General features: G+C 46.3%; 1 protein-coding gene across 1 annotated transcript in view; it reads right to left on the bottom strand.

The window, feature by feature from the left end:
• PRKX (protein kinase cAMP-dependent X-linked catalytic subunit) overlaps positions 1-24,629 on the bottom strand; it is a 379,007-nt gene that overhangs the window by 125,769 nt on the left and 228,609 nt on the right. The window contains exon 2 of the mRNA XM_063955511.1: positions 10,225-10,393. Coding sequence (XP_063811581.1) covers positions 10,225-10,393 — 169 coding nt within the window. The remainder of the gene's footprint in view (positions 1-10,224; positions 10,394-24,629) is intronic.

The raw sequence follows: 24,629 nt of genomic DNA, 5'->3' as shown, positions 1-24,629 counted from the left end.
ATGGGTCCCCTTTCCCCGAATGCCTGGAACCCCCTCTGACTTAAGTCCAAGAAGGTTCCATCAGCCAATCAGGGAGCGCCACGTTTGGCATCCTCCTGATTGGCTGTGTGCTCCTGTACTGTATGACAGGCGGCACACGGCAGTGTTACAATGGAGCGCCTATGCGCTCCATTGTAACCAATGGTGGGAACTTTTTGCTCAGCGGTTGACCGAGAGTAACCTCACCGCTGAGCAAAAAGTTCCCACCATTGGTTATAATGGAGCGCATAGGCGCTACATTGTAACACTGCCGTGTGCCGCCTGTCATACAGTACAGGAGCACACAGCCAATCAGGAGGGTGCCAAACGTGGCGCTCCCTGATTGGCTGATGGAACCTTCTTGGACTTAAGTCAGAGGGGGTTCCAGGCATTCGGGGAAAGGGGACCCATGTGAAAACATGGGTCCCCTTTCAGTGCGAAGTCGGGTATCCGTTTTTTTATTTTTACAAGTACGTGGATTACAAAAGGATTTACCGAGGAGCCTAAAACACTGGATTATGTGAGTATAATTTTTTCTACAGGTACACCATGGATTCTACTGGAGAAGAGTACCGACCTGCGTGGGACAATAAGGTAAGTATGTGTATATGGAGGTGTGGATGGATGTATTAAAGTTATACTTTCAAGGTGTGTGTGTGTTGTCTTTATTGGGGTATTTTTTTAGTAGTAGTACTACAGGTACCAGCGGGCCCATTTTTCCGCCGCATGCTGGTACTTGTGGTTCTCCAAGTACCAGCTTGCGGGGGAGGCTTGCTGGGCCTTGTAGTACTGCTACTAAAAACAATATCATTCACTTTGAACAAAGGCTATCAGTCCCCCATCCGCAGCCCATTGGATGGGGGGGGGGACAGCCTCGGGCTTCACCCCTGGCCCTTGGGTGGCTGGGGGGGGGGACCCCTTGATTGAAGGGGTCCCCACTCCCCCAGGGTACCCCGGCCAGGGGTGACTAGTTGGATATTTGATGCCACGGCCGCAAGGCACTGTATAAAAGTGACCCCCGGCTGTGGCATTATGTGTCCAGCTAGTGGAGCCCGGTGCTGGTTTCAAAAATACGGGGGACCCCTACTCTTTTTGTCCCCCGTATTTTTGGAACCAGGACCAGGCGCAGAGCCCGATGCTGGTTGTTTAAATATGGGGGAACCCCTGTCCATTTTTCCCCCATATTTCTGCAACCAGGATCGGCTCAAAGAGCCCGAGGCTGGTTTGCCTTAGGAGGGGGGACCCCACGCAATTTTTTTTTTACATTTAAACATTTTTTTTTTTTTTACAAGGTGCACAATGAAGCCCAGCACGGATCTCTCAGATCCGGCCGAGATTCATTGTATTAAAGTCGGCAGTGTTTTACAAGTCACTCACGTAAAACACTGCCCAAAAAAACGAATGACATCGACATCGGAAAACCCGAAAATGCAGAATACGGCAGCTTAGTAAATTAGTCGTAATCAATTCAAAAAGTTGCATATTTACACTTTCGATGTCATTCGTGATTGAACTTTGACCTCAAACGGGAAAATACGAATCTTAGTAAATTTACCCCCATGTTTGCATTAATTTTTTTTTTTAAAGAAATGTAATCCTGTTTATTATAGTAATACTTTGAAAATTGCTATGCATTAGAAACTTTGATCAACCATGTTTTACTGCTTTCTAAAGCTAGTGATGGTCATTCGTTCAGACATTGGAACAACTGCCCTCGAGCCCAGATTCTGTGTACACAATGGAACGACTTTAAAGAAAAAATAAGAATTTACTCACCGGTAATTCTATTTCTCGTAGTCCGTAGTGGATGCTGGGAACTCCGTAAGGACCATGGGGAATAGACGGGCTCCGCAGGAGACTGGGCACTCTAAAAGAAAGATTAGGTACTATCTGGTGTGCACTGGCTCCTCCCTCTATGCCCCTCCTCCAGACCTCAGTTAAGGAAACTGTGCCCGGAAGAGCTGACATTACAAGGAAAGCATTTGGAATCCAGGGTAAGACTCATACCAGCCACACCAATCACACCGTACAACTTGTGATAACTATACCCAGTTAACAGTATGAACAACAACTGAGCCTCGTGCAATGGATGGCTCAAAACAATAACCCTTTAGTTAAGCAATAACTATATACATGTATTGCAGAGAGTCCGCACTTGGGACGGGCGCCCAGCATCCACTACGGACTACGAGAAATAGAATTACCGGTGAGTAAATTCTTATTTTCTCTGACGTCCTAGTGGATGCTGGGAACTCCGTAAGGACCATGGGGATTATACCAAAGCTCCCAAACGGGCGGGAGAGTGCGGATGACTCTGCAGCACCGAATGAGCAAAGGCCAGGTCCTCCTCAGCCAGGGTATCAAACTTTGAGAACTTAGCAAACGTGTTTGAACCCGACCAAGTAGCAGCTCGGCAAAGCTGTAAAGCCGAGACCCCTCGGGCAGCCGCCCAAGAAGAGCCCACCTTCCTTGTGGAATGGGCTTTTACTGATTTAGGATGCGGCAATCCTGCTGCAGAATTAGCCTGCTGAATCGTGTTACAGATCCAGCGAGCAATAGTTTGCTTTGAAGCAGGAGCACCCAGCTTGTTGGGTGCATGCAGGATAAACAGCGAGTCAGTTTTCCTGACTCCAGCCGTCCTGGCTACATAGATCTTCAAAGCCCTGACTACATCCAGTAACTTGGAGTCCTCCAAGTTCCGAGTAGCCACAGGTACCACAATAGGTTGGTTCAAATGGAACGCTGATACCACCTTTGGGAGAAATTGGGGACGAGTCCTCAATTCTGCCCTGTCCATATGGAAGATCAGATAAGGGCTTTTACAGGACAAAGCCGATAATTCTGACACACGCCTAGCCGAGGCTAAGGCCAATAACATGACCACTTTCCACATGAGATATTTCAGCTCCACAGTCTTAAGTGGCTCAAACCAGTGGGATTTCAGGAAATCCAACACAACGTTAAGATCCCAAGGTGCCACTGGAGGCACAAAAGGGGGCTGAATATGCAGCACTCCCTTAACAAACGTCTGAACTTCAGGCAGTGAAGCCAGTTCTTTTTGAAAGAAAATAGATAGGGCCGAAATCTGGACCTTTATGGACCCCAATTTTAGGCCCATAGTCACCCCTGACTGTAGGAAGTGCAGAAATCGCCCTAGCTGGAATTCCTCTGTTGGGGCCTTCCTGGCCTCACACCAAGCAACATATTTCCGCCATATGCGGTGATAATGCTTCGCTGTCACATCCTTCCTAGCTTTTATCAGCGTAGGAATGACTTCATCTGGAATGCCCTTTTCCGCTAGGATCCGGCGTTCAACCGCCATGCCGTCAAACGCAGCCGCGGTAAGTCTTGGAACAGACAGGGTCCCTGCTGCAACAGGTCCTGTCTGAGAGGCAGAGGCCATGGGTCCTCTGAGATAATTTCCTGTAGTTCTGGGTACCAAGTTCTTCTTGGCAAATCCGGAACTATGAGTATAGTTCTTACTCCTCTCTTTCTTACTATCCTCAGTACCTTGGGTATGAGAGGAAGAGGAGGGAACACATAAACCGACTGGTACACCCACGGTGTCACTAGTGCGTCCACAGCTATCGCCTGAGGGTCCCTTGACCTGGCGCAATATCTTTTTAGCTTTTTGTTGAGGTGGGACGCCATCATGTCCACCTGTGGCAGTTCCCAACGCTTTACAATCTGTGTGAAGACTTCTTGATGAAGTCCCCACTCTCCCGGGTGGAGGTCGTGTCTGCTGAGGAAGTCTGCTTCCCAGTTGTCCACTCCCGGAATGAACACTGCTGACAGTGCTAGCACGTGATTCTCCACCCATCGAAGAATCCTTGTGGCTTCTGCCATTGCCATCCTGCTTCTTGTGCCGCCCTGTCGGTTTACATGGGCGACCGCCGTGATGTTGTCTGACTGAATCAGCACTGGTTGGTTTTGAAGCAGGGGCTCTGCTTGACTCAGGGCGTTGTAAATGGCCCTTAGTTCCAGTATATTTATGTGTAGTGAAGTCTCCTGACTTGACCACTGTCCCTGGAAGTTTCATCCCTGAGTGACTGCCCCCCATCCTCTGAGGTTTGCATCCGTGGTCACCAGGACCCAGTTCTGTATGCCGAATCTGCGGCCCTCGAGAAGATGAGCACTCTGCAGCCACCACAGTAGAGACACCCTGGCCCTCGGGGACAGGGTGATCAACCGATGCATCTGAAGATGCGATCCGGACCATTTGTCTAACAGATCCCACTGAAAGATCCTTGCATGGAACCTGCCGAAGGGAATTGCTTCGTAAGAAGCCACCATCTTTCCAAGGACTCGCATGCAATGATGCACAGACACCTGTTTTGGTTTCAGGAGGTTCCTGACCAGAGATGACAATTCCTGGGCCTTCTCCACCGGGAGAAACACCTTCTTCTGTTCTGTGTCCAGAATCATGCCCACGAAGAGCAGACGCGTCGCAGGAATCAGCTGTGACTTTGGGATATTCAGAATCCAGCCGTGCTGTTGCAACAACTCCTGAGAGAGTGCTACGCTGACCAACAACTGCTCTCTGGACCTCGCCTTTATAAGGAGATCGTCCAAGTACGGGATAATTATAACTCCCTTCTTCCGAAGGAGTATCATCATTTCGGCCATTACCTTGGTAAATACTCTCGGTGCCGTGGACAGGCCAAACGGCAACGTCTGGAATTGGTAATGACAGTCCTGTACCACAAACCTGAGGTACTCCTGATGAGGTGGGTAAATGGGGACATGCAAGTAAGCATCCTTGATGTCCAGCGACACCATAAAATCCCCCTCTTCCAGGCTTGCAATCACCGCTCTGAGTGATTCCATTTTGAACTTGAACTTCCTTATATAAGTGTTCAAGGATTTTAAATTTAGAATGGGTCTCACCGAACCGTCTGGTTTCGGTACCACAAACATTGTGGAATAGTAACCCCGTCCCTGTTGAAGGAGGGGAACCTTGGTTATCACCTGCTGGAGGTATAGCTTGTGAATTGCCGCCAGTACTACCTCCCTTTCCCTGGGAGCAGCTGGCAAGGCTGATTTGAGGTAACGGCGAGGGGAAGTCACCTCGAACTCCAGCTTGTATCCCTGAGAGACAATTTGTACAGCCCAGAGATCCACCTGTGAGCGAGCCCACTGGTTGCTGAAGTGTCGGAGACGCGCCCCCACCGCACCTGGCTCCGCCTGTGGAGCCCCAGCGTCATGCTGTGGACTTAGTGGAAGCGGGGGAGGATTTATGTTCCTGGGAACTTGCTGCCTGGTGCAGCTTCTTTCCTCTACCCCTGCCTCTGGGCAGAAAGGATGCGCCTCTGACCCGCTTGCCTTTCTGAGGCCGAAAGGACTGTACATAATGATACAGTGCTTTCTTAGGCTGTGAGGGAACCTGAGGTAAAAAGGTTTACTTCCCAGCTGTTGCTGTGGATACTAGGTCCGAGAGACCGTCCCCAAATAATTCCTCACCCTTATAAGGCAAAACCTCCATGTGTTTTTTAGAATCAGCATCACCTGTCCACTGCTGAGTCCATAATACTCTCCTGGCAGAAATGGACATTGCATTAATTCTAGATGCCAGCAGGCAAATGTCCCTCTGTGCATCACGCATATATAAGACGACGTCTTTTATATGTTCTATCGTTAGCAAAATAGTATCCCTGTCGAGGGAATCAATGTTGTCTGACAGGGTATCAGCCCATGCTGCTGCAGCACTACACATCCATGCTGAAGCAATAGCTGGTCTCAGTATAGTACCCGAGTGTGTATACACAGACTTCAGGATAGCTTCCTGCTTTCTATCCGCAGGCTCCTTTAAGGCGGCCGTAACCTGAGACGGCAGTGCCACCTTTTTTGATAAGCGTGTGAGCGCCTTGTCCACCCTAGGGGATGTTTCCCAACGTAACCTGTCCATAGGCGGGAAAGGGTACGCCATCAGTAACCTCTTAGAAATCACCAGTTTCTTATCGGGGGAACTCCACGCTTCTTCACACAATTCATTTAATTCATCAGATGGGGGAAAAGTCACTGGCTGCTTTTTCTCCCCAAACATAATACCCTTCTTAGTAACCGGTTTAACATCAGAAATGTGCAATACATTTTTCATTGCAGTAATCATGTATCGGATGGCTTTTGTAGACTGTACATTTGTCTCATCCTCATCTACACTGGAGTCAGACTCCGTGTCGACAACTGTGTCTACCATCTGAGGTAGCGGGCGTTTATGAGCCCCTGATGGCCTCTGAGACGCCAGAGCAGGCGCGGGCTGAGATCCCGGCTGTCCCAAGGCTGCTGCGTCATCGAACCTTTTATGTAAGGAGTTGACACTGTCTGTTAAGACCTTCCACATATCCATCCAATCAGGTGTTGGCCCCGTCGGGGGCGACACCACACTTATCTGCCCCTGCTCCGCCTCCACGTAACCTTCCTCATCAAACATGTCGACACAGCCGTACCGACACACCGCACACACACAGAGAGTGCTCTGACTGAGGACAGGACCCCACAAAAGTCCTTTGGGGAGACAGAGAGAGAGTATGCCAGCACACACCACAGCGCTATATAACACAGGGATTTACACTAAAGAGTGATTTTTCCCAATAGCTGCTTATTAACACAATTTGCGCCCCCCTCTCTTTCCTTTTACCCTTGTTGTATTGGATACTGCAGGGGAGAGCCTGGGGAGCGTCCTTCCAGCGGAGCTGTGAAGAGAAAATGGCGCTGGTGTGCTGAGGAAGAAGGCGGGCTTCTCCCGCGTTTTGTATAATGTTAATGGCGGGGGTTTTTGCACATATACAGTTTTATAAACTGTATTATGTGCAGATTTTGCCAAAAGGTAATCTAATTGCTGCCCAGGGCGCCCCCCAGCGCCCTGCACCCAACAGTGACCGGAGTGTGTGGTGTGCTGTGGGAGCAATGGCGCACAGCTGCAGTGCTGTGCGCTACCTTCAGCCGCCGATTTCGTCGCTTCTTCTGTCTTCTGGCTCTGCAAGGGGGACAGCGGCGCGGCTCCGGGAACGGACGATCGAGGTCGGGCCCTGTGTTCGAACCCTCTGGAGCTAATGGTGTCCAGTAGCCTAAGAAGTACAAGCTAGCTGCAAGCAGGTAGGTTTGCTTCTCTCCCCTCAGTCCCTCGTAGCAGTGAGTCTGTTGCCAGCAGATCTCACTGAAAATAAAAAACCTAACAAATACTTTCTTTCTAGCAAGCTCAGGAGAGCCCACTAGGAGCACCCTGCTCTGGCCGGGCACAGATTCTAACTGAGGTCTGGAGGAGGGGCATAGAGGGAGGAGCCAGTGCACACCAGATAGTACCTAATCTTTCTTTTAGAGTGCCCAGTCTCCTGCGGAGCCCGTCTATTCCCCATGGTCATTACGGAGTTCCCAGCATCCACTAGGGCGTCAGAGAAATGGTATTAACATGTTCCGTCCTCCATTAGCATTAAACAAAGTTGCTAGGGTTATCGCTACATTTGCTGTGCAGCACAATCACCCCGTACACACAGAGATGCATGCAATTTGTCTTACAAACTGGCAAATCAGCCAGGCATCGCTTGAGTCTGTACCCAGGTTAACATTAACAATATAAAAGTTACTAGGCTTTGGTATGATTTATTTTACATCTTACACTAAAACCAGTTTTATACTGCTTATTATTCTTATTACATCTGAAAATATGTAGACTAAACATACTAAAACATAAAAAGTACACTCAGACCTCTCAATAGGACTAAAGGTTTTGAATTTAAATAAACATGAAGGAGATTTATACCCCTTTTCCATCTACAATGCGGGTCACAGCCGGGAACCTAACACGGGTGCTACCCGGCTGCGATCCGCATCGATTGTCCCTTTCCCACCATATTGCCGGGTTGGTGATGCTGCTAATGACGCTACAGGGGCAGCGCTGGGAGATCACATGATCTCCCAGCGCCACCCTTCCATAGAGTGTAAACAGGAGCCGTGTCGCATCGACACGGCTTCCGTTTACACTACAACCTTACATGGATCATTCCGTGCCTTACCCAGGTAGCTACCCGGGTAGGATTCCCGGGTCACTTGATCCGGGTTTTTGCAGAGGGACCCTTTTCCACTAGCAAAAAACACGGGTAAATGCGCGCCCCCGTGCATTTACCCGTGTTTTTTGAGCTAGTGGAAAAGGGGTATAAACCATGAAGTGTTTCTCTGTGTATTGCCTCTTTAATGTGTTGGCAGTTGATTACCCCTTTAAGATTGAGAATGTTAGTTGTGGTTTTCGTCCGTCCTATAGGATTGTTTGGGTAGAACTTTTCGGTGTCTTAGCTGATGCTTTGCAATTTAGTTAAACTCCTATCTAGTTCATCCTCCGGGTTGGTAATGGAATCCCGGCGGTCAGGATCCTGGAGGTCAGAATACCGACCCCGGCCATCAGAATGCCGGCTTATGGGTTCGCTGCGATTGACACGCTGCAGGCTTGGTGGCTCGCAACAGATTTTATTCCCACTCTATGGGTGTCTTGGACACCCACAAGTGGGAATAGCCTTGGCGCAGCTGTCAGCATTCTCGGCGGTCGGGATCTTGGCGTCGGTATTCTGACCGCCAGGATAGTAGCTATAATGTTGTGTGTGTCCATTTACTGCATTGGTTCAGCTCATTCAATTGAAGATCACAAGCAACAATAATGTGGAACACCACCAGGGGGATTTACTTAGAATGCTGTGGCTACAGGCATGGCACTGTGACTTCTACAAAAAAAGAAGTCACAGCACCATGTCTGTAGTCACAGCATAATAAAAAGTGTTTTATTTTGTTTTTCTATTTGGTTTAAACCAGCCAACACTGCAAGGCATCAATTTTAAAAATTGAAGCATCAACATAACATTTGGGTAACAATATATTTTAAAAACTGCAACTGATTATAGTTTTTTTTTATTTCTTTATATTCTGTACATTGCGCCTGATTCAGAGGTGGACGCAAATGTTGCCTCTGCTGCGTCTTTGTACTCAGCAGCTATGCAAAGACAGCTGGAGGAGTCTTCTGTAAAAAGACACCCACTGCCAGCTTCTCATATCCACTGACTGCATCAGAAGATGTAGCATCGTATCCGCAGCGTAACACCGGCCGGACCATCAAATATCGGAGTGACCCTCAGGATACTCAGGAAGTCCATTAAAACAATACTGCAAGGGCCAGTGAAACTGGCCTCGAGGCAGCCACAGCCATTGGCTTCGGCATGCTTAGAAATGGGGCCCACACGCCCTTGTTTTCTGGAATGCTCCCGCCGCCGCCGCTAAATGCCAGCAGCATGTCAATCATTTGTAGCTTAAGGGGGACTGCGACCGATGTTGCAGATGTATGGAGGCACATGCGCTCTACGTCACTGATACATGAACTGTCATCCAACCATCTGCAAACACATCAAAACAGTGTCCAGCTCTGAATTAGCACCATTATCCTGAAATATGAGTATTATTATTAAAGCTAGGTACTATAAGATGTTTTCCCGGACTGACCACAATGATCCTTACGTAAAATATGCACAACACCCGATAATCATTTAAGGGGACATGTACTAATCAGTGATAAAAGTGGAGAAGTGAGCCAGTGGAGAAGTTGCCCATGGCAACCTATCAGCTTCTCTGTATACTTTTACAGTATGCAAATTGTAAATGTTACGTCAATGCTGTTTGGTTGCCATGGGCAACTTCTCCACTGGCTCACATCTCCACTATTATCACTGCTTAGTACATGTTCCCCTTAGTTCTATATGATCCCTTCGATTACAAGTGATTCAAATTATCTTGCCGATAGGGTGTCCATACACTATACATTGGCTGGGGTCCATAAACACTGCATTTTCCAAAGCAACATGAACGTCATCGTGTGTGCAGCACTGATCGACGGGCCACACTAAACAATTACCAATTACTTAAGGCACACACGTCTGCATCAAGAATAGCAACAAATAGAATAATGCAGCAAAAAACAAAGAACTTATTTTGAAGGTCACACAAAATATAATTCCCAATATATATATTCCCAATATAAGTCCCAATTCACAAAATAATGTCATTTGATATAGAAAAATAGGTGAAAGTATCACAATCTCTAAGCTAACTCCTCAGCAATACAAAAATACACACACCCACACAACCATAAAATTCCAATTAAACTATATGGAAATGAAAATAGCATCAACAAAAACTCAAATGAGTATTGAGAACAAAGTCAATACTTACAGTCTGACCAGAAACGGATGGTTTACTTCTTTCAAGACAGATTTTTCATTGTGTACGTGCTGTTCTTGTTTTAGGCGAATGACATCAGGAATGCTCATTACTTTTAGTGCAAAATAGTGCGTGGCAGTTTTCTCTTTCACTAAATGAACCCTACCAAATGTCCCAGTACCTAAAGAAAAAAAAGAAAGAAAAAGATGGATTAGCGTGATCCTGTTATGAAAGTAAGGAGTTAAGTGATGCTAGTGTGCAAAGTTAAACTGCACACACAAACTTGTTGTTCAGATAAAGTACATGTTTCTTTTCAAAATAAACCTGTTTCAACATATTCACATATACTGTACTTTCAAAATTGGACCTGCAGCTGCACAGAACTTTGCACGCTTGTAGTCGACAGCAGATTATTAATTTCTATAGCACTATTCAGTATTTATAGCACATCTCAGAAAGTACTATGGAGGTCAGCTAACCAGAAGCGCTCACCCAGGGCATGACCCTTTTTTGCTGTGATTTTTGACTATTAATAGAAGAGGAGAAAAAATGTATGGCTATATTTACCAGCGCTGTCACTAACACTTAGCGTCACAACTAAATGTAAATGTGGCACTTACTTTCCCCGCTTTAGTTTATTACAGATTATTAGTGTGTAAAAACTGTCCATCAAACTACAATTTGAATAAGGAAAACTATTACATATGGAATATGGGTTTTTATTTTTTGCGGTCTACAGTACTTGCTGCAATTTGTAACACACACAAATATTATATATATATATATATATATACACTGCTCAAAAAAATAAAGGGAACACTAAAATAACACATCCTAGATCTGAATGAATGAAATATTCTTATTAAATACTTTGTTCTTTACATAGTTGAATGTGCTGACAACAAAATCACACAAAAATTATCAATGGAAATCAAATTTATTAACCCATGGAGGTCTGGATTTGGAGTCACCCTCAAAATTAAAGTGGAATAACACACTACAGGCTGATCCAACTTTGATTTAATGTCCTTAAAACAAGTCAAAATGAGGCTCGGTAGTGTGTGTGGCCTCCATGTGCCTGTATGACCTCCCTACAACCCACACAAGTGGCTCAGGTAGTGCAGCTCATCCAGTATGGCACATCAATGCGAGCTGTGGCAAGAAGGTTTGCTGTGTCTGTCAGCGTAGTGTCCAGAGCATGGAGGCGCTACCAGGAGACAGGCCAGTACATCAGGAGACGTGGAGGAGGCCGTAGGAGAGCAACAAGCCAGCAGCAGGACCGCTACCTCCGCCTTTGTGCAAGGAGGAACAGGAGGAGCACTGCCAGAACCCTGCAAAATGACCTCCAGCAAGCCACAAATGTGCATGTGTCTACTCAAATGATCAGAAACAGACTCCATGAGGGTGGTATGAGGGCCCAACGTCCACAGGTGGGGGTTGTGCTTACAGCCCAACACCGTGCAGGACCTTTGGCATTTGCCAGAGAACACCAAGATTGCAAATTCGCCACTGTGCCCTGTGCTCTTCACAGATGAAAGCAGGTTCTCACTGAGCACATGTGACAGACGTGATAGAGTCTGGAGACGCCAAGGAGAATGTTTTGCTGCCTGCAACATCCTCCAGCATGACCGGTTTGGCAGTGGGTCAGTAATGGTGTGGGGTAGCATTTCTTTGGGGGGCCGCACAGCCCTCCATGTGCTCGCCAGAGGTAGCCTGACTGCCATTAGGTACCGAGATGAGATCCTCAGACCCCTTGTGAGACCATATGCTGGTGCGGTTGGCCCTAGGTTCCTCCTAATGCAAGACAATGCTAGACCTCATGTAGCTGGAGTGTGTCAGCAGTTCCTGCAAGACGAAGGCATTGATGCTATGGACTGGCCCGCCCGTTCCCCAGACCTGAATCCAATTGAGCACATCTGGGACATCATGTCTCGTTCCATCCACCAATGCCACGTTGCACCACAGACTGTCCAGGAGTTGGCAGATGCTTTAGTCCAGGTCTGGGAGGAGATCCCTCAGGAGACCATCTGCCACCTCATCAGGAGCATGCCCAGGCGTTGTAGGGAGGTCATACAGGCACGTGGAGGCCACACACACTACTGAGCCTCATTTTGACTTGTTTTAAGGACATTACATCAAAGTTGGATCAGCCTGTAGTGTGTTTTTCCACTTTAATTTTGAGGGTGACTCCAAATCCAGACCTCCATGGGTTAATAAATTTGATTTCCATTGATAATTTTTGTGTGATTTTGTTGTCAGCACATTCAACTATGTAAAGAACAAAGTATTTAATAAGAATATTTCATTCATTCAGATCTAGGATGTGTTATTTTAGTGTTCCCTTTATTTTTTTGAGCAGTGTATATATATACACACACATACACTGTATACAGTATACATAATTGTTCGTTTGGATGTGAGGGACAAACTTGGATCCTCTGCGTAACATACACTAAGAATCATCTCGCTGTCATGTTAGCCTGCTAATTAGCAAAAAAAAAAAAAAACTGTGTGGGGACATCACATGTGTGTGCCAAACAGCAGAATGCACCCACCTCATATAAACACAGTACATACACACAAATCACACATATACAACACACACATCTAATAAATATAGATATATATAAATAAATATATATATATTGTGTACAAAAAGGTGCAGATAGCGCTACAACCTGAATATTCTATAACCAGATATCCCTGAGATGGGAGATCTTGAATTACACGTGAAATGGTGCAAAAATTAGCAAATTAATAAATTAATTAAAAAACACTCCCAAAACAAATGGTGTCGCAACCAGATTTCAAAAAGGTCCAATTCCCAGGGGAACTTAGTTTTCAAAATTGTTCTAGTGGTAAATCAGTTGCGCCTTCAGTGTTCATGAATAATACGTTGCAAATCCTTAGGTGATAGTTAAAATATGCGTACCAGACATACGTAGAACAGTCGCCTTATTTAAGGTGTCTTTGCATCGGGATGTTCCTTACTCGTACTGACTCTCCGTTCCCATCCGTCCAGGTGTTGGTGTGGAGTTTGTACGTATATGCAAGACAATGTATCAATACACTGCTCTTAAAAAGTGACTAGGTGCTGCTTTGTGCAAAATTTGCAATAAAGTGAATATGTGCAGAAGAAGTGCTGTAAGTGCTTGTTAAAAATATATATATATAATATGAATAAAAGTACGAATATATTACTGGCAGTGTGCGGACTCCCTTTTTTTTCCTTAGGTAATGTGCTTAGATACCATTTATTAAGGGTGCAACACCATATAGCTCAGTAATTCAGAGGAGATCTAAAAAAGAGGTATATTTATATGAGGCACTTACATCTAAAGTTGCACTAAATTAAATGATGCTGCCGTCATTCCGTCATCAGACTTAAGTACCTTAAAAAAGTCCCATGCGGGAAGGAAAAGCCTCTGATAGTGTAGTATTATTTAAAAAAACATTTTAATAATACATGAAGCGACAAAAAAACATATAGATGGACTCGTACAATTTAAAAATGCATATAAGCTTATCTGTTATTTCCTCAGATAGGAGCGGAGTGCCGGTAGGTGCCCAACGCGTTTCGTCCCTTAGTTCATCTCTGGGACTTCCTCAGGGGTCAATGGTGGTCTGCTCTGCATCCCCACACCTTTTATTGAATAATGAGTGGGTCAAATTGTCAAACGGAATCGCGAATCGTGAGATCCCCCGAAACGTCGTTCGTGACTATAAACTTTTTGCACTATTGAAAAACGCTGGGAGTGCCGCCTCTTTCTTTTGGTTATATTGGGATTCATCGTCTCATGGAGGGCACCCCAGCTAGTTATCCAGAGGTGTCGCTGTCCCTTTGAGTGCCGGGTTGCAAAGTGGTATTTTATATATATATATATATATATATATATATATATATATATATATATATATATAGTGCCGCTTTCCCCTTTTTTTCTAATGGGCTTTTACAGCCCAGTGCTTGGCCCCGCACCCCGCTTTATCCCCATTCCCACTATCTATGGGAGGCACTTCCTATCAGCGCCTCACAAACTAATTTAATGGACTAAAATTATTGAAACTAATAAAAAGAGGATACATATGACACAGAATACGTGTCTTATGTATCTTCTTTGTATTGTAATCGTTAATGACAGGGGAGGCACTGCCTTCCCTGACTGCACGGCCCTAAATGTCATAGGCACACATGTGTAATGGGGCAACCCCCTGTCATTTAGGAACATTTTTATTTTATTCAAGTGCAGCAACACAGTATACAAAGGTGGGTGCCAGAAGGGTGAAGGGGGGGTGCCAGTCAGTGTCATGGGGCACAGTGCGCTGAGCACTAAGCAGGGACACTACTGGAGATAGTTTAGATTTCTCCACGGTAACCCACTTCTTGAATACGAAAAAGCATTGTTAAGCCCTCTTTTCAGAAGTGTTTCGTAAAACAGGGTTTTTCTTTAATATATGAAAAGATCCCATGTGCATTCTCTGATGTATACACAATCCCACAAAGTCAAGCACAGGTTCATGTTGGAGGCACCTGTCTGAGCACAGTGGATTGAGCATGAAATGGAGGGTACCAAATGAATATACCTGTACACATAAAGGTCATGCTACAAGATTTCTGTTGGGTTAATATGAAGACTTTAGCTTCCAAAAATATTTAATTTGCTTCAGCCATTAATTACACAAGTGTTTACAATTATTGGACATTATACATCAATGTGCCGTAAACACGTCAATCCGTAATGCAGGTGTCCTATGGTGAGCTCAAGGTCATAAACCTTCTATGATAGGAGAATATGGAAATCAGCCACTGCTATGGTTTGGTTGGAATGCAGTTCTTTAGTTAGAAAGCAGTGTTTTGTATTCTCCAAACGCAGATTATGCTAAAAAGTCCCATGTTTGTCTCATGTGTCACTTCTGTCCATATAACTCCCTTCCAGAGACTTCTAAACCTATCAGGAACTATAAATGCTACAGTGTTTACAATCTTTCTACGATATTTGCACAACAGCTTTTTATTTACTGTACAGAATTTATGTAAGCAATACATAAGTACAGTATGGACTAAGGCAGAGGCGGGCAATTATTTCAGTTGGGCCACCGAACACTTTCCGGGGAAGGAATATCGGAGGGCCGCACCCCCCCCCTCCTTTTCCGCATTATGGGAGAAATGTACTAAGGCCCCGATTAAAACCTGATCACTGATGTGCGTTTATCAATAGACTGCGTATGCACTGCAATGCACACACGCGTCGCCAAACAACAAGAGGCATCGCCGAACAGTGACAGGCTGGTGCGAAAATTTCAATCGCACAGCCATTCGCATGCTGATTGACAGGTAGAGGCCGTTTGGGGATGATAACTGACCGTTTTCTGGGAGTGTCAGGGAAAACGCAGGCGTTCAAGTGTTTTCAAGGCGGGTGTGTGATGTCAGCTCCAGCCCCGATCAGCCTGTTCTCATCGCAATGTAGGAGAAAAGGTGCAAACAAACTGGGCGTTTTTGCCCAGCGTGTATGGACAGCGATGATCGCTGACATCGCTGGAATGAAAATCGCTCAGTGCATACACACCGAGCGCTTTTCCCCCCTGCCCAGTGATGTCAGTAGGGGCGAGCGGCTTTCCATAGCAGGACGCTATGGAAAGCCACTCACCCCGTCGTTCATCTACTGGTAATACCAGTAGATGAACTGCGGTTGCCAGCGATGAAGCAGTGTGTATGCACATAGCTTGTGCATACACACTGGGCGGCTTTGAGCTGAAAGCAGCTCAACACACCAAAAGTGAGCTGCTTTCAGCTCAAAGTTGCCCGGTGTGTATGAGCATTTAGTCCTGGGCTGTGCACAGACTACACACAGTGGTAAAAACATTCAATGGTAAGTGAGGTGCGAATGGATTTGCATTTGTCCACTGACTGAGGGATAATTGTAGCACGGCGTACACATGCGATCGCACACTTGCACGGGCGAATTTACACTCCCTTTGGGCGGTGACTATCTGATCACAGGACAACAAAATTAGCAGCCCTGCGATCAGGTCTGAATCAACCCCTAAGTCTTTTGCATATCAATAATGGGGACAGGCAAACATAAATATATAAAAACCATTATAAGCCAGTAATAAAAACAAAACAAAAGAAAACAAAGAAACAACATCCCCCTTGGACACAGTTACCAACCAACCCCCCCCCCCCCCCCCCCCTTTGGACAAAATTACCAGCTCCCCCCACTTGACCACACTACCAGACTAGGGTGCTATTTAAAAACGTATATAGCATGACCGTGCATTGAAAATAGAAAAACAGTACTAACTTACAGGAGATTCAGGCACCATATATTCAAACTTTACTTGCTCCTTGCGGTGTGCTGTGCCACCCACATCCACGATCTGGGCCACCCCCAACATCGCACACACCCCCAAAACCACCCACTGCCTGTTGTAATGTTAACGTGACGCGAACACGAGACCCGCGACCAGGATTTCCTCAGCGGCGCCGGCAGCTTCAGAGATCCTGCAGCACAATGACAAGTAGCTCAGCGTGTTGGGTCGCCTGTCATTGCATGCTGGTGGGAGGTAGACTAAGGGCACTTTTTTAGTGGACTCATTTTATTAGTCCCTTAAATATATTGTATACCGTGTGCTTTAAGGGTGGCACTCGATTTAACGGCTGTCGGGATCCCGGCGCTCAGCATACCCTGGAGGGAGAAAAAATAGCGTGGCGCGCGTAGCCACTGTGCCTGCATGGGGCACTTTTGCGCTCGCCCCGCTGCCGGCATTCCGGCAGTCGGGATCCCGGCGTCGGTATGCCGGGGGCCGGGATCCCAACTGCCGGTCACTGGTACTACACCCGTGCTTTAAACATTTAATTTAATATAGATAAATAATCATTCATTTTCGCTTATCATTATCTGTGGGATAGTTAAAGAGTGAATGGTTAACAGAAACAAATCATGGTAGGGTACAGTTATGCTATTTAACATGTGCCTTCCACAAAATTCTAACACAGAGATGTGTATCTTCAAATCTGCCATGCATATCCTATATAATAAAAGCCAACTCTGCTCCTCACCTCTGTTATGTGCTCAAACTGAAAGGGAAACTGCAGGGAGATGTTACTGTCTCCTAACCTGCTGCTGGTAAAACTTATAATACTGATCTGTTTCACACTTGCTGCACACAGAGAGGCTCTGTGTGCACACAGGCTGGAGAGATAGAGTGCGGGTAGAGGCAGATAGGGACTGGGGAGTAGGGTAGGGACATATAGGGACTGGGGGAGAAAAAAAAGAGGGCAGAGAGGGGCTGGAGACAGAGGGGGTAGGGGCAAATAGAGCATGGGGAGAGAGAGGTGAAGAGGGGTGGGTTGGGTTAGATAGGGACTGGGGAGAGAGTGGAGTGGTAGGAACAGATAGGGACACTGGAGAGAGAGATGCAGATTTTTTCAATATAGTCAACACAGATACACACATTCCTTTGTACACTGCACCCCCCACTATATACTGCCCTATACAAATTTTAGCACCCATCCTCTTCCATATTCTACACCCCCCACCATATACTGCCCCAATATATGCACACTGCACCCCAATACCCCTCCATATAGTGCTCCCTATACAGGGCACCCCCTCCTACATATACTGTTTCCGCCATATACCACATACTCTGCACTCCCTCCTCCATATACTATGCTGCAACCCCAGGTTACTTGCCATCCTGGGACAAGTAACACCAGTAACCAGGAAACGGATGCAGGAACCATCAGACGGTCCCTCAGGGTTCAGAGCGGAGGCATCAGGGACACGTGTGGCCACTTACCAGCAGGGGGGAGAAGCTGAATCAGTCTGGCAGGAAGAGGTGAGACCCTGTGTCGGGTTAGCAGTGTAGGGGGTCGATGCCGGGAATGCAGATGATGTGGGTGAGGAGGCAGATAACCGGCTCATCGGGCTTCATATATCTACTGCCACCAACGGAGTGGTGGCATCCTGTGCTCGTACCTCCCACACAGGCCATGCCCAGACCTCTCTGGTCAGCTGCTGGTGCTCTCTACCCCCTAGACTGGCTAGAAGCTGTGTGGGGACTGGTGAGCTTACATGTGCCATTACTGGTGTATATAGTGCAGCATTATTATAGCCTGCCCATTACAGAAATACAGGATATATACATTTACCTCACCACACGTCCCTAACACACACTCACACAGATTCAGCATGACAGAGCCCCGGCTCCCAGCAGCAGGACTTCCAGAACCCTGGTAGCTCCTGTGTGAGTAGCGACTGCCCTCCTAATATAATCCGGCCCAGGTGTCTGTCATTTTGACAGGCTTTTAACTAGTTTAACACATAATGGACAACTCTCCCTAAATAGCAGTAATCTCACTGACTCCCTAAAGAGTGTAACTATCTCTCTGATTGCTCCTTGCTCCCATTATGTAGCAGTTATATACCTAGGGGGAAAAAATCATTGCATTGGTTATAGAGGTACAATAATGATCCCTACGGCTATGTGCATTTTCAAATAAGGTTCCCATGACCACTTGAGAGCATATATATGTGCCAAACTATAAGGCAATGTACTTCCACATTAACAACGCGCTCATAGGTGTCTTTTTCACAATCTCCTTAAATCATACTTACCTACTATGGATGATTGCTCTCCGCGAGATGCGCAGGGAGGAGATGAAGGTGAGTGGTGATGGGGGTGGGGCTGAGATAGTTGTGACATTAGGGCCCGCTCCCTCATAATTAAAATGGTGCAATTGCCACTAATTTCCAAAGGGCGGGCCAAAATGCAGCAATTTCATAGAAACTGCATCACTAGGCCCTGTCCCCTCCCCAATGTCCATGTATTCCCCTGTAATAATCTCCCCATTCTGTCCACTTCACTAGGAAGTGGGTGGGATGCAGAAGAGTTGCCCACTCTTTCGGGGGTGCGGGGGACTAATAGAAAAATCGTAGGATCCGGGAAAGCAAGCAAGTATGCCTGAAATACTTTTTGAAAATTACAGTAGGCAAGTATGATTTAACCGTGTACTGTAGTTCTTTCTGCAATGTCCCTTATGGACAACAGGCTGCATTTCCAGATGACATAATGCTGGTTACTTTGCTAGTAAAGTGTGTTTTATTAGAATGATTATTACAATACAACTCCCAATGCTTGTTTGTTTATTTTCAAGAGCTCAGGAAAACGGGTGGCAGCTAGACAGTCAAGTCTATATAACATGTATACCCCAATAACATTTTCCATACTACAGTGACTCATTGGGCTAAGTTTTATAGCATTCTGCAGAGCATTTAACAGACCTGAATAGTAGAAACGAAGCAAAACAGAAACAATACACTATACAGCAATATTCACAAGTAATAATTCTATTTAAAAAAGTTTTAGTTGGTCCAATATAGATAAAGAAGGAAGATATTTAATAACCATTGATAATCAAAATAATCGCATGTGTACCTTAGTAAATAACAATTATTTTTGTCGCTATATTAAATAATATTCTCTTCAAAATCCAGAAGGGGGCGACTCTTTTCCATTTTGCTGACATAACAGACCATCGGAATTAAAAGGCTTTAATAAACAAATCAGTATAATGGGGTAGATCTACTACAGCGGCACATATCGTGCCGCTACAGCACATCAATGAGATGTAAGAACATCTCGGATGCCAAAGGGTGGAGTGAAAACTCCCCCCTCCAGCGATAGCTGCCATACCTCCCACAGCTCATCGGCCTAGTGCTGATGCACTGTGTCTCTCCTCCGGTTGGCTCGCTGGGCATATGCGACAGCTCGCTGCTCTCGCGAGTTCTCCTGAGCACCGGGATCCAGCAGCTGCCACAGCCCCTGGCTGTGGTTTATGGGGCAACGACACCTGCAGCTGTTGGAATGGATAGCTGCAGGTGTCGGAACGGTCAGTTTAATTGACCTTTCATACATTGCCCAGCATATCGGCGTGCTAACTTCCAGATAGCAGCATTAATAACGGCAGGGACGCATACACTGCTACTATAATACATGGGGGAAAAGCGGTATGGGCGCACATAATGTGATATGAAGGATCATATATCTACCCCTATATTTGGACCGTCAAGGTGCCTGCAAGTATATATAATACATTATAACTTAATATTCACAATACTTATTTCATGAGCAAAATTATCATGACTAAAATCTCATCAAAGAATTAGGGTTCTATCTATTAAAGCATATTTGCGTGGCATCCAGTGTAAACACACGTTTTCAGGGGGTACCTGCAAATATTAAGTACAAACTGAATCTAGGTAAAGGGGATCGCAGCAGATATATCCAATATCTGCTGAGATCCTCCATTTTTCACTGCAAAAGCAGCAGATTTCTAAGGGGCTGCTTAACTGTCGGAATTACAGAGCTCCGCTTAGCTCCGGTAGCAAACGCCATTTTCCTATGGATCCCTCACCAGCAATCTCAGCTCGCAAACGTGCAGTCACCAGACCGCCGGCTACGGATGGACAAGTAATGTGATCACATTAGCGATCATTTCATTTCTAACACATCGTAGGGGTCGCCTTCATTGTCTCTGCATGTGTTTTTTTAAATATACATTTTGAATACATTTCGACATACAGTAATTTGTTTTTGCTGTGATAAGCGATGATAAGAAATTATAATTATCGGGTCTAACATATTTTAATTTAAGCACCACAAAGTGTCCACAACGCTGTGCATAGGGAGAGGACATCTAAAAAAAATGAAAAAATGAGTATGCAAATAGTTATACTATGATGAACAAACACCTGTGGGTTAGAAGTACAAAACAAAGCATGCAAATAGACACATTCGTGAGAACAGTGAGCATACATGAGCACAAAAGCAGAATAATAAATGCATGGATACAAATAACGGAACAAATCACAGAATACAGAAACAAGTCATGAAAAGTACAAATGAGGAGGACAGAGAGTGTACAGACATGAGCCATATGGTAGAGAACGCTGCCCTATTTTAGCTTACCTTCTAGAGGGGAAGATGAAAGCCGAAACAACAATTAACTTATATACAGGCAATTAGCATAAATGGTAGACGCTAAACAAACAGTTAAGGTAGCAGCAGGGTGGGTTGAAGTCCTGATTATAATGACATGATTATATTCCTTCCAAGACAGCAATAGATAATGCAATAGACAATATAGAGATCATTAATAAAATCAAATATCATGCTACAATCTTGCCCTTGAATGCCAAAAATATTCAACAGAACATCCTGGAAAATTGGATTTTGGTACTCACCGATAAATCCTTTTCTTGGTCATACATTGGGGACGCTGGGATGGCTGTATTACAGTGGGGTATAGACGTGGTCCACAGAGCCGATGCACTTTTAAAAATCTATGAGTGTGTAGGCTCCTCCCCTCTATGCCCCCTCCCCTAGCCCAGTCTAGAAATCTGTGCCCGAAGAGAGAGGATCAGAAGTGAATAAGAGGAGAAGGAAGAACATAGAACTAAATAAGAAAAAACCCCAACAGTAATACTGGAACTTGAACAACAATTGGGAACCAGAAACTATGTTAAACCAGCTACAATGTAAGCTAGAACATCAAAAGCAAAACACACTTCAATAACTTACTGTGTACAGGGAAAGGAAAAGATAAACAGCACAGTGGTGGGCACCCAGCATCCCCTATGGACTCCAAGAAAAGGATTTATCAGCGAGTACCAAAATCCTGTTTTCTTTGTCATCCATAGGGGACGCTGGGATGGCTGTATTACAGTGGGGACGTCCCAAAGCTGCCCTCACGGGCGGGAGAGTGCTGATGACCCTGTAAGACTGAGCGTCAGAACTGAGAGTCCGATGCTGCAAAAGTATCAAAACGATAAAACTTGAAAAAAATCATGTTTTTCTGACCAAGTAGCCGAGCCGCTCGACGCAATTGTAAAGGCGAGACCCCCTGGGCAGCCACCCAGGAAGAGCCGACCAACCTTGTGGAGTGCGCTGTAATAGAAAGAGGTAATAGTCGTGAGGAACACAGATAAGCCTGACGAATGACAGACTTAATCCACCTAGCAAGAGTCTGCTTAGAGGCAGACCAGCCTAATTTATGTGCATCATACAAAATAAAAAGGGAGCCAGACTTTCGCAGACGAGCCGTCTTCTTAATATAGATGCGAAGAGCCCGCACCACATCCAAACTCCTTGTAGTAGCAGAATCCTCTTGTAAAGCTGGTACCACAATCGGTTGATTCACATGGAAAGCAGAGACTACCTTTGGTAAAAAAGCTTGGTGGGTTCGTAATTCCGCCCTGTCCTCATGAAAAATGTAATATGGAGAACGGTAAGACAAAGCTCACAATTCAGAAACCCTCCTAGCTGAAGCCAGAGCCAAGAGAAGCACCACCTTCCAGGAGAGAAATTTTAGGTCCGTAGTCTCCAAAGGTTCAAATAAAGGAGACTGAAAGAAGTCTAAAACGAAGGGTAGATACCATGGAGCCGTAGGAGGAATCAAAGGAGGTTGCAACTGCAAGACTCCCTGTAGAAAAGTCTGAACTTCCGGAATAGAAGCCAAATGTTGTTGGAAAAATATCGACAACGCAGACACCTGTACCTTTAAAAAGCCCAGATGCAAACCAGCGTCTAAACCTGACTGTAGGAAACGGAGAAGACGTCCTAAATTAAAACACTACCGCCGACATCTGACGGCGGTCACACCAAGAAATGTAGGCTTTCCAAATACGGTAGTAATGTTGTGAAGTGACTTCCTTTCGTGCATGCAGCATAATCGGGATTACCGAAGCTGGGATACCCCTTCTTCTCAATAGCGCCTTCTCATATCTTGTATATCTGGCACTGCTGTGGGGCATTAATTGTATATTTGGCACTGCTGGGGGGTATTAATTGTATATCTGGCACTGCTAGGGGGCATTATTTGTATATCTGGCACTGCTGGGGGGCATTATTTGTGTATCTGGCACTGCTGTGTGGTATTGGGGTTCCCCGTCACTTTACGCAGAAAACAACACCCAAAAAAGGTTTTTTTTAAACGCATGTCGACCTTTTCATGTGTCGACCATTATGTTGTGTTGGTGTGACCAATATTAGGTCGACCAATATGTTATGGTCGACCTAATGACTGTCGACCATAACATGGTCGACCATTCATACCGGAACCCCTAATAACCTCCCCCTGCTATCCCCACTGTAAGAACCTTTACTGGGGACTGTTGCAGGCTCCACTGGCAGCTTTCAGTGAAACAGACTTCCACGGCCGTCCTAATAGTGGTGACCACTGTTGTAAGATGGCGCTCCCGCTGTGAAGGGACCTGGTTTATGCGGTAACTCCGCCTCTCTCCCTCAAGGAGCTGCTCTGGTGCCCCGCTGTGCACTGGGAGCTGTAGTCTCCCGCTATAGCCTCACCGCTGCCCGCCGCCGATACTGCTGCTGCTGCAGCTGGCTAGCCGGTGGCGGCGGACTGCGGGGGCTCCTGTGGCTAGCCCTCCTATGGCTGCCAAGGAGTTCCCCCGGGACAGAGGTCCCTGCAGTCTGGGACCCGGGCGCCGACCCTGCAGGGTGAGAACGGGTCCCCCCGGCAGCTCCAACGTAGCAGGGAGACAGGGGCCAGCTGTCTCCCTGTTGCAGGTGAAAAAAAATTAAAAAATAAAGTAAAATGTAAATAAAAACTCTGGAGCCCTCCAGAGAAGCATCTGGCTCTGAGGGCACTTTTTCTAAAACTGGGCTAGGGGAGGGGGCATAGAGGGGAGGAGCCTACACACTCATAGATTTTTAAAAGTGCATCGGCTCTGTGGACCCCGTCTATACCCCACTGTAATACAGCCATCCCAGCGTCCCCTATGGATGACAAAAAAACTTACGTTACAAACATTAACGGGAGAATTCAATTGTTCTGTGCTGCTGCAGCCGCCATTTAAAGTGACCAGACAATGGGGGCGTTTCAGATCTGATCGTGGATATACTAAATGTATCACATCTACGATCAGGAGGCAGTCAATTGACTGCCTGTCGGGATACTGGCGGTCAGGATACCGATGCCGGAGTCCTGACACCAGCTGAAATACTGGCGTCCGGAGTCCTGACCGCCGGGTGGTTACCCCTCTTGGTGGTTGTCAACGCCACCACCTGGAGTGGAAGGTCGCCACCGGACCCGGGATCCCCGCATCGGTCTCCTGACCGGTGGGATCCCATACTGATCCCCTACGATCAGTTACTCAGACATGCGGTGGGGCGCCCTGCACAGGGCTAGTCCGACCCGCATGTCAGGTCCTGCCCCACGGGTGCAAAAGCGTTGCGCGGTGGCGATAATTTTGCACCCGCCAAGTAGCTCCCTGCCTGCGCAGCCTAGCTGACACTTCTAAAGGGCCCTACAGACTCGGCGACCCGCCGCCGAGCTGCCCGACCGCCGATACGGCAAACGGGTGACTCGGCGGCGGGGGGAGTGATGT

This window comes from Pseudophryne corroboree, chromosome 2, assembly GCF_028390025.1.
Source record: "Pseudophryne corroboree isolate aPseCor3 chromosome 2, aPseCor3.hap2, whole genome shotgun sequence".
NCBI classification, from domain to species: Eukaryota; Metazoa; Chordata; class Amphibia; order Anura; family Myobatrachidae; genus Pseudophryne; species Pseudophryne corroboree.
The sequence above is the reverse complement of the archived record's forward strand: the minus strand, read 5'-3'. Positions and strand labels throughout refer to the sequence as shown.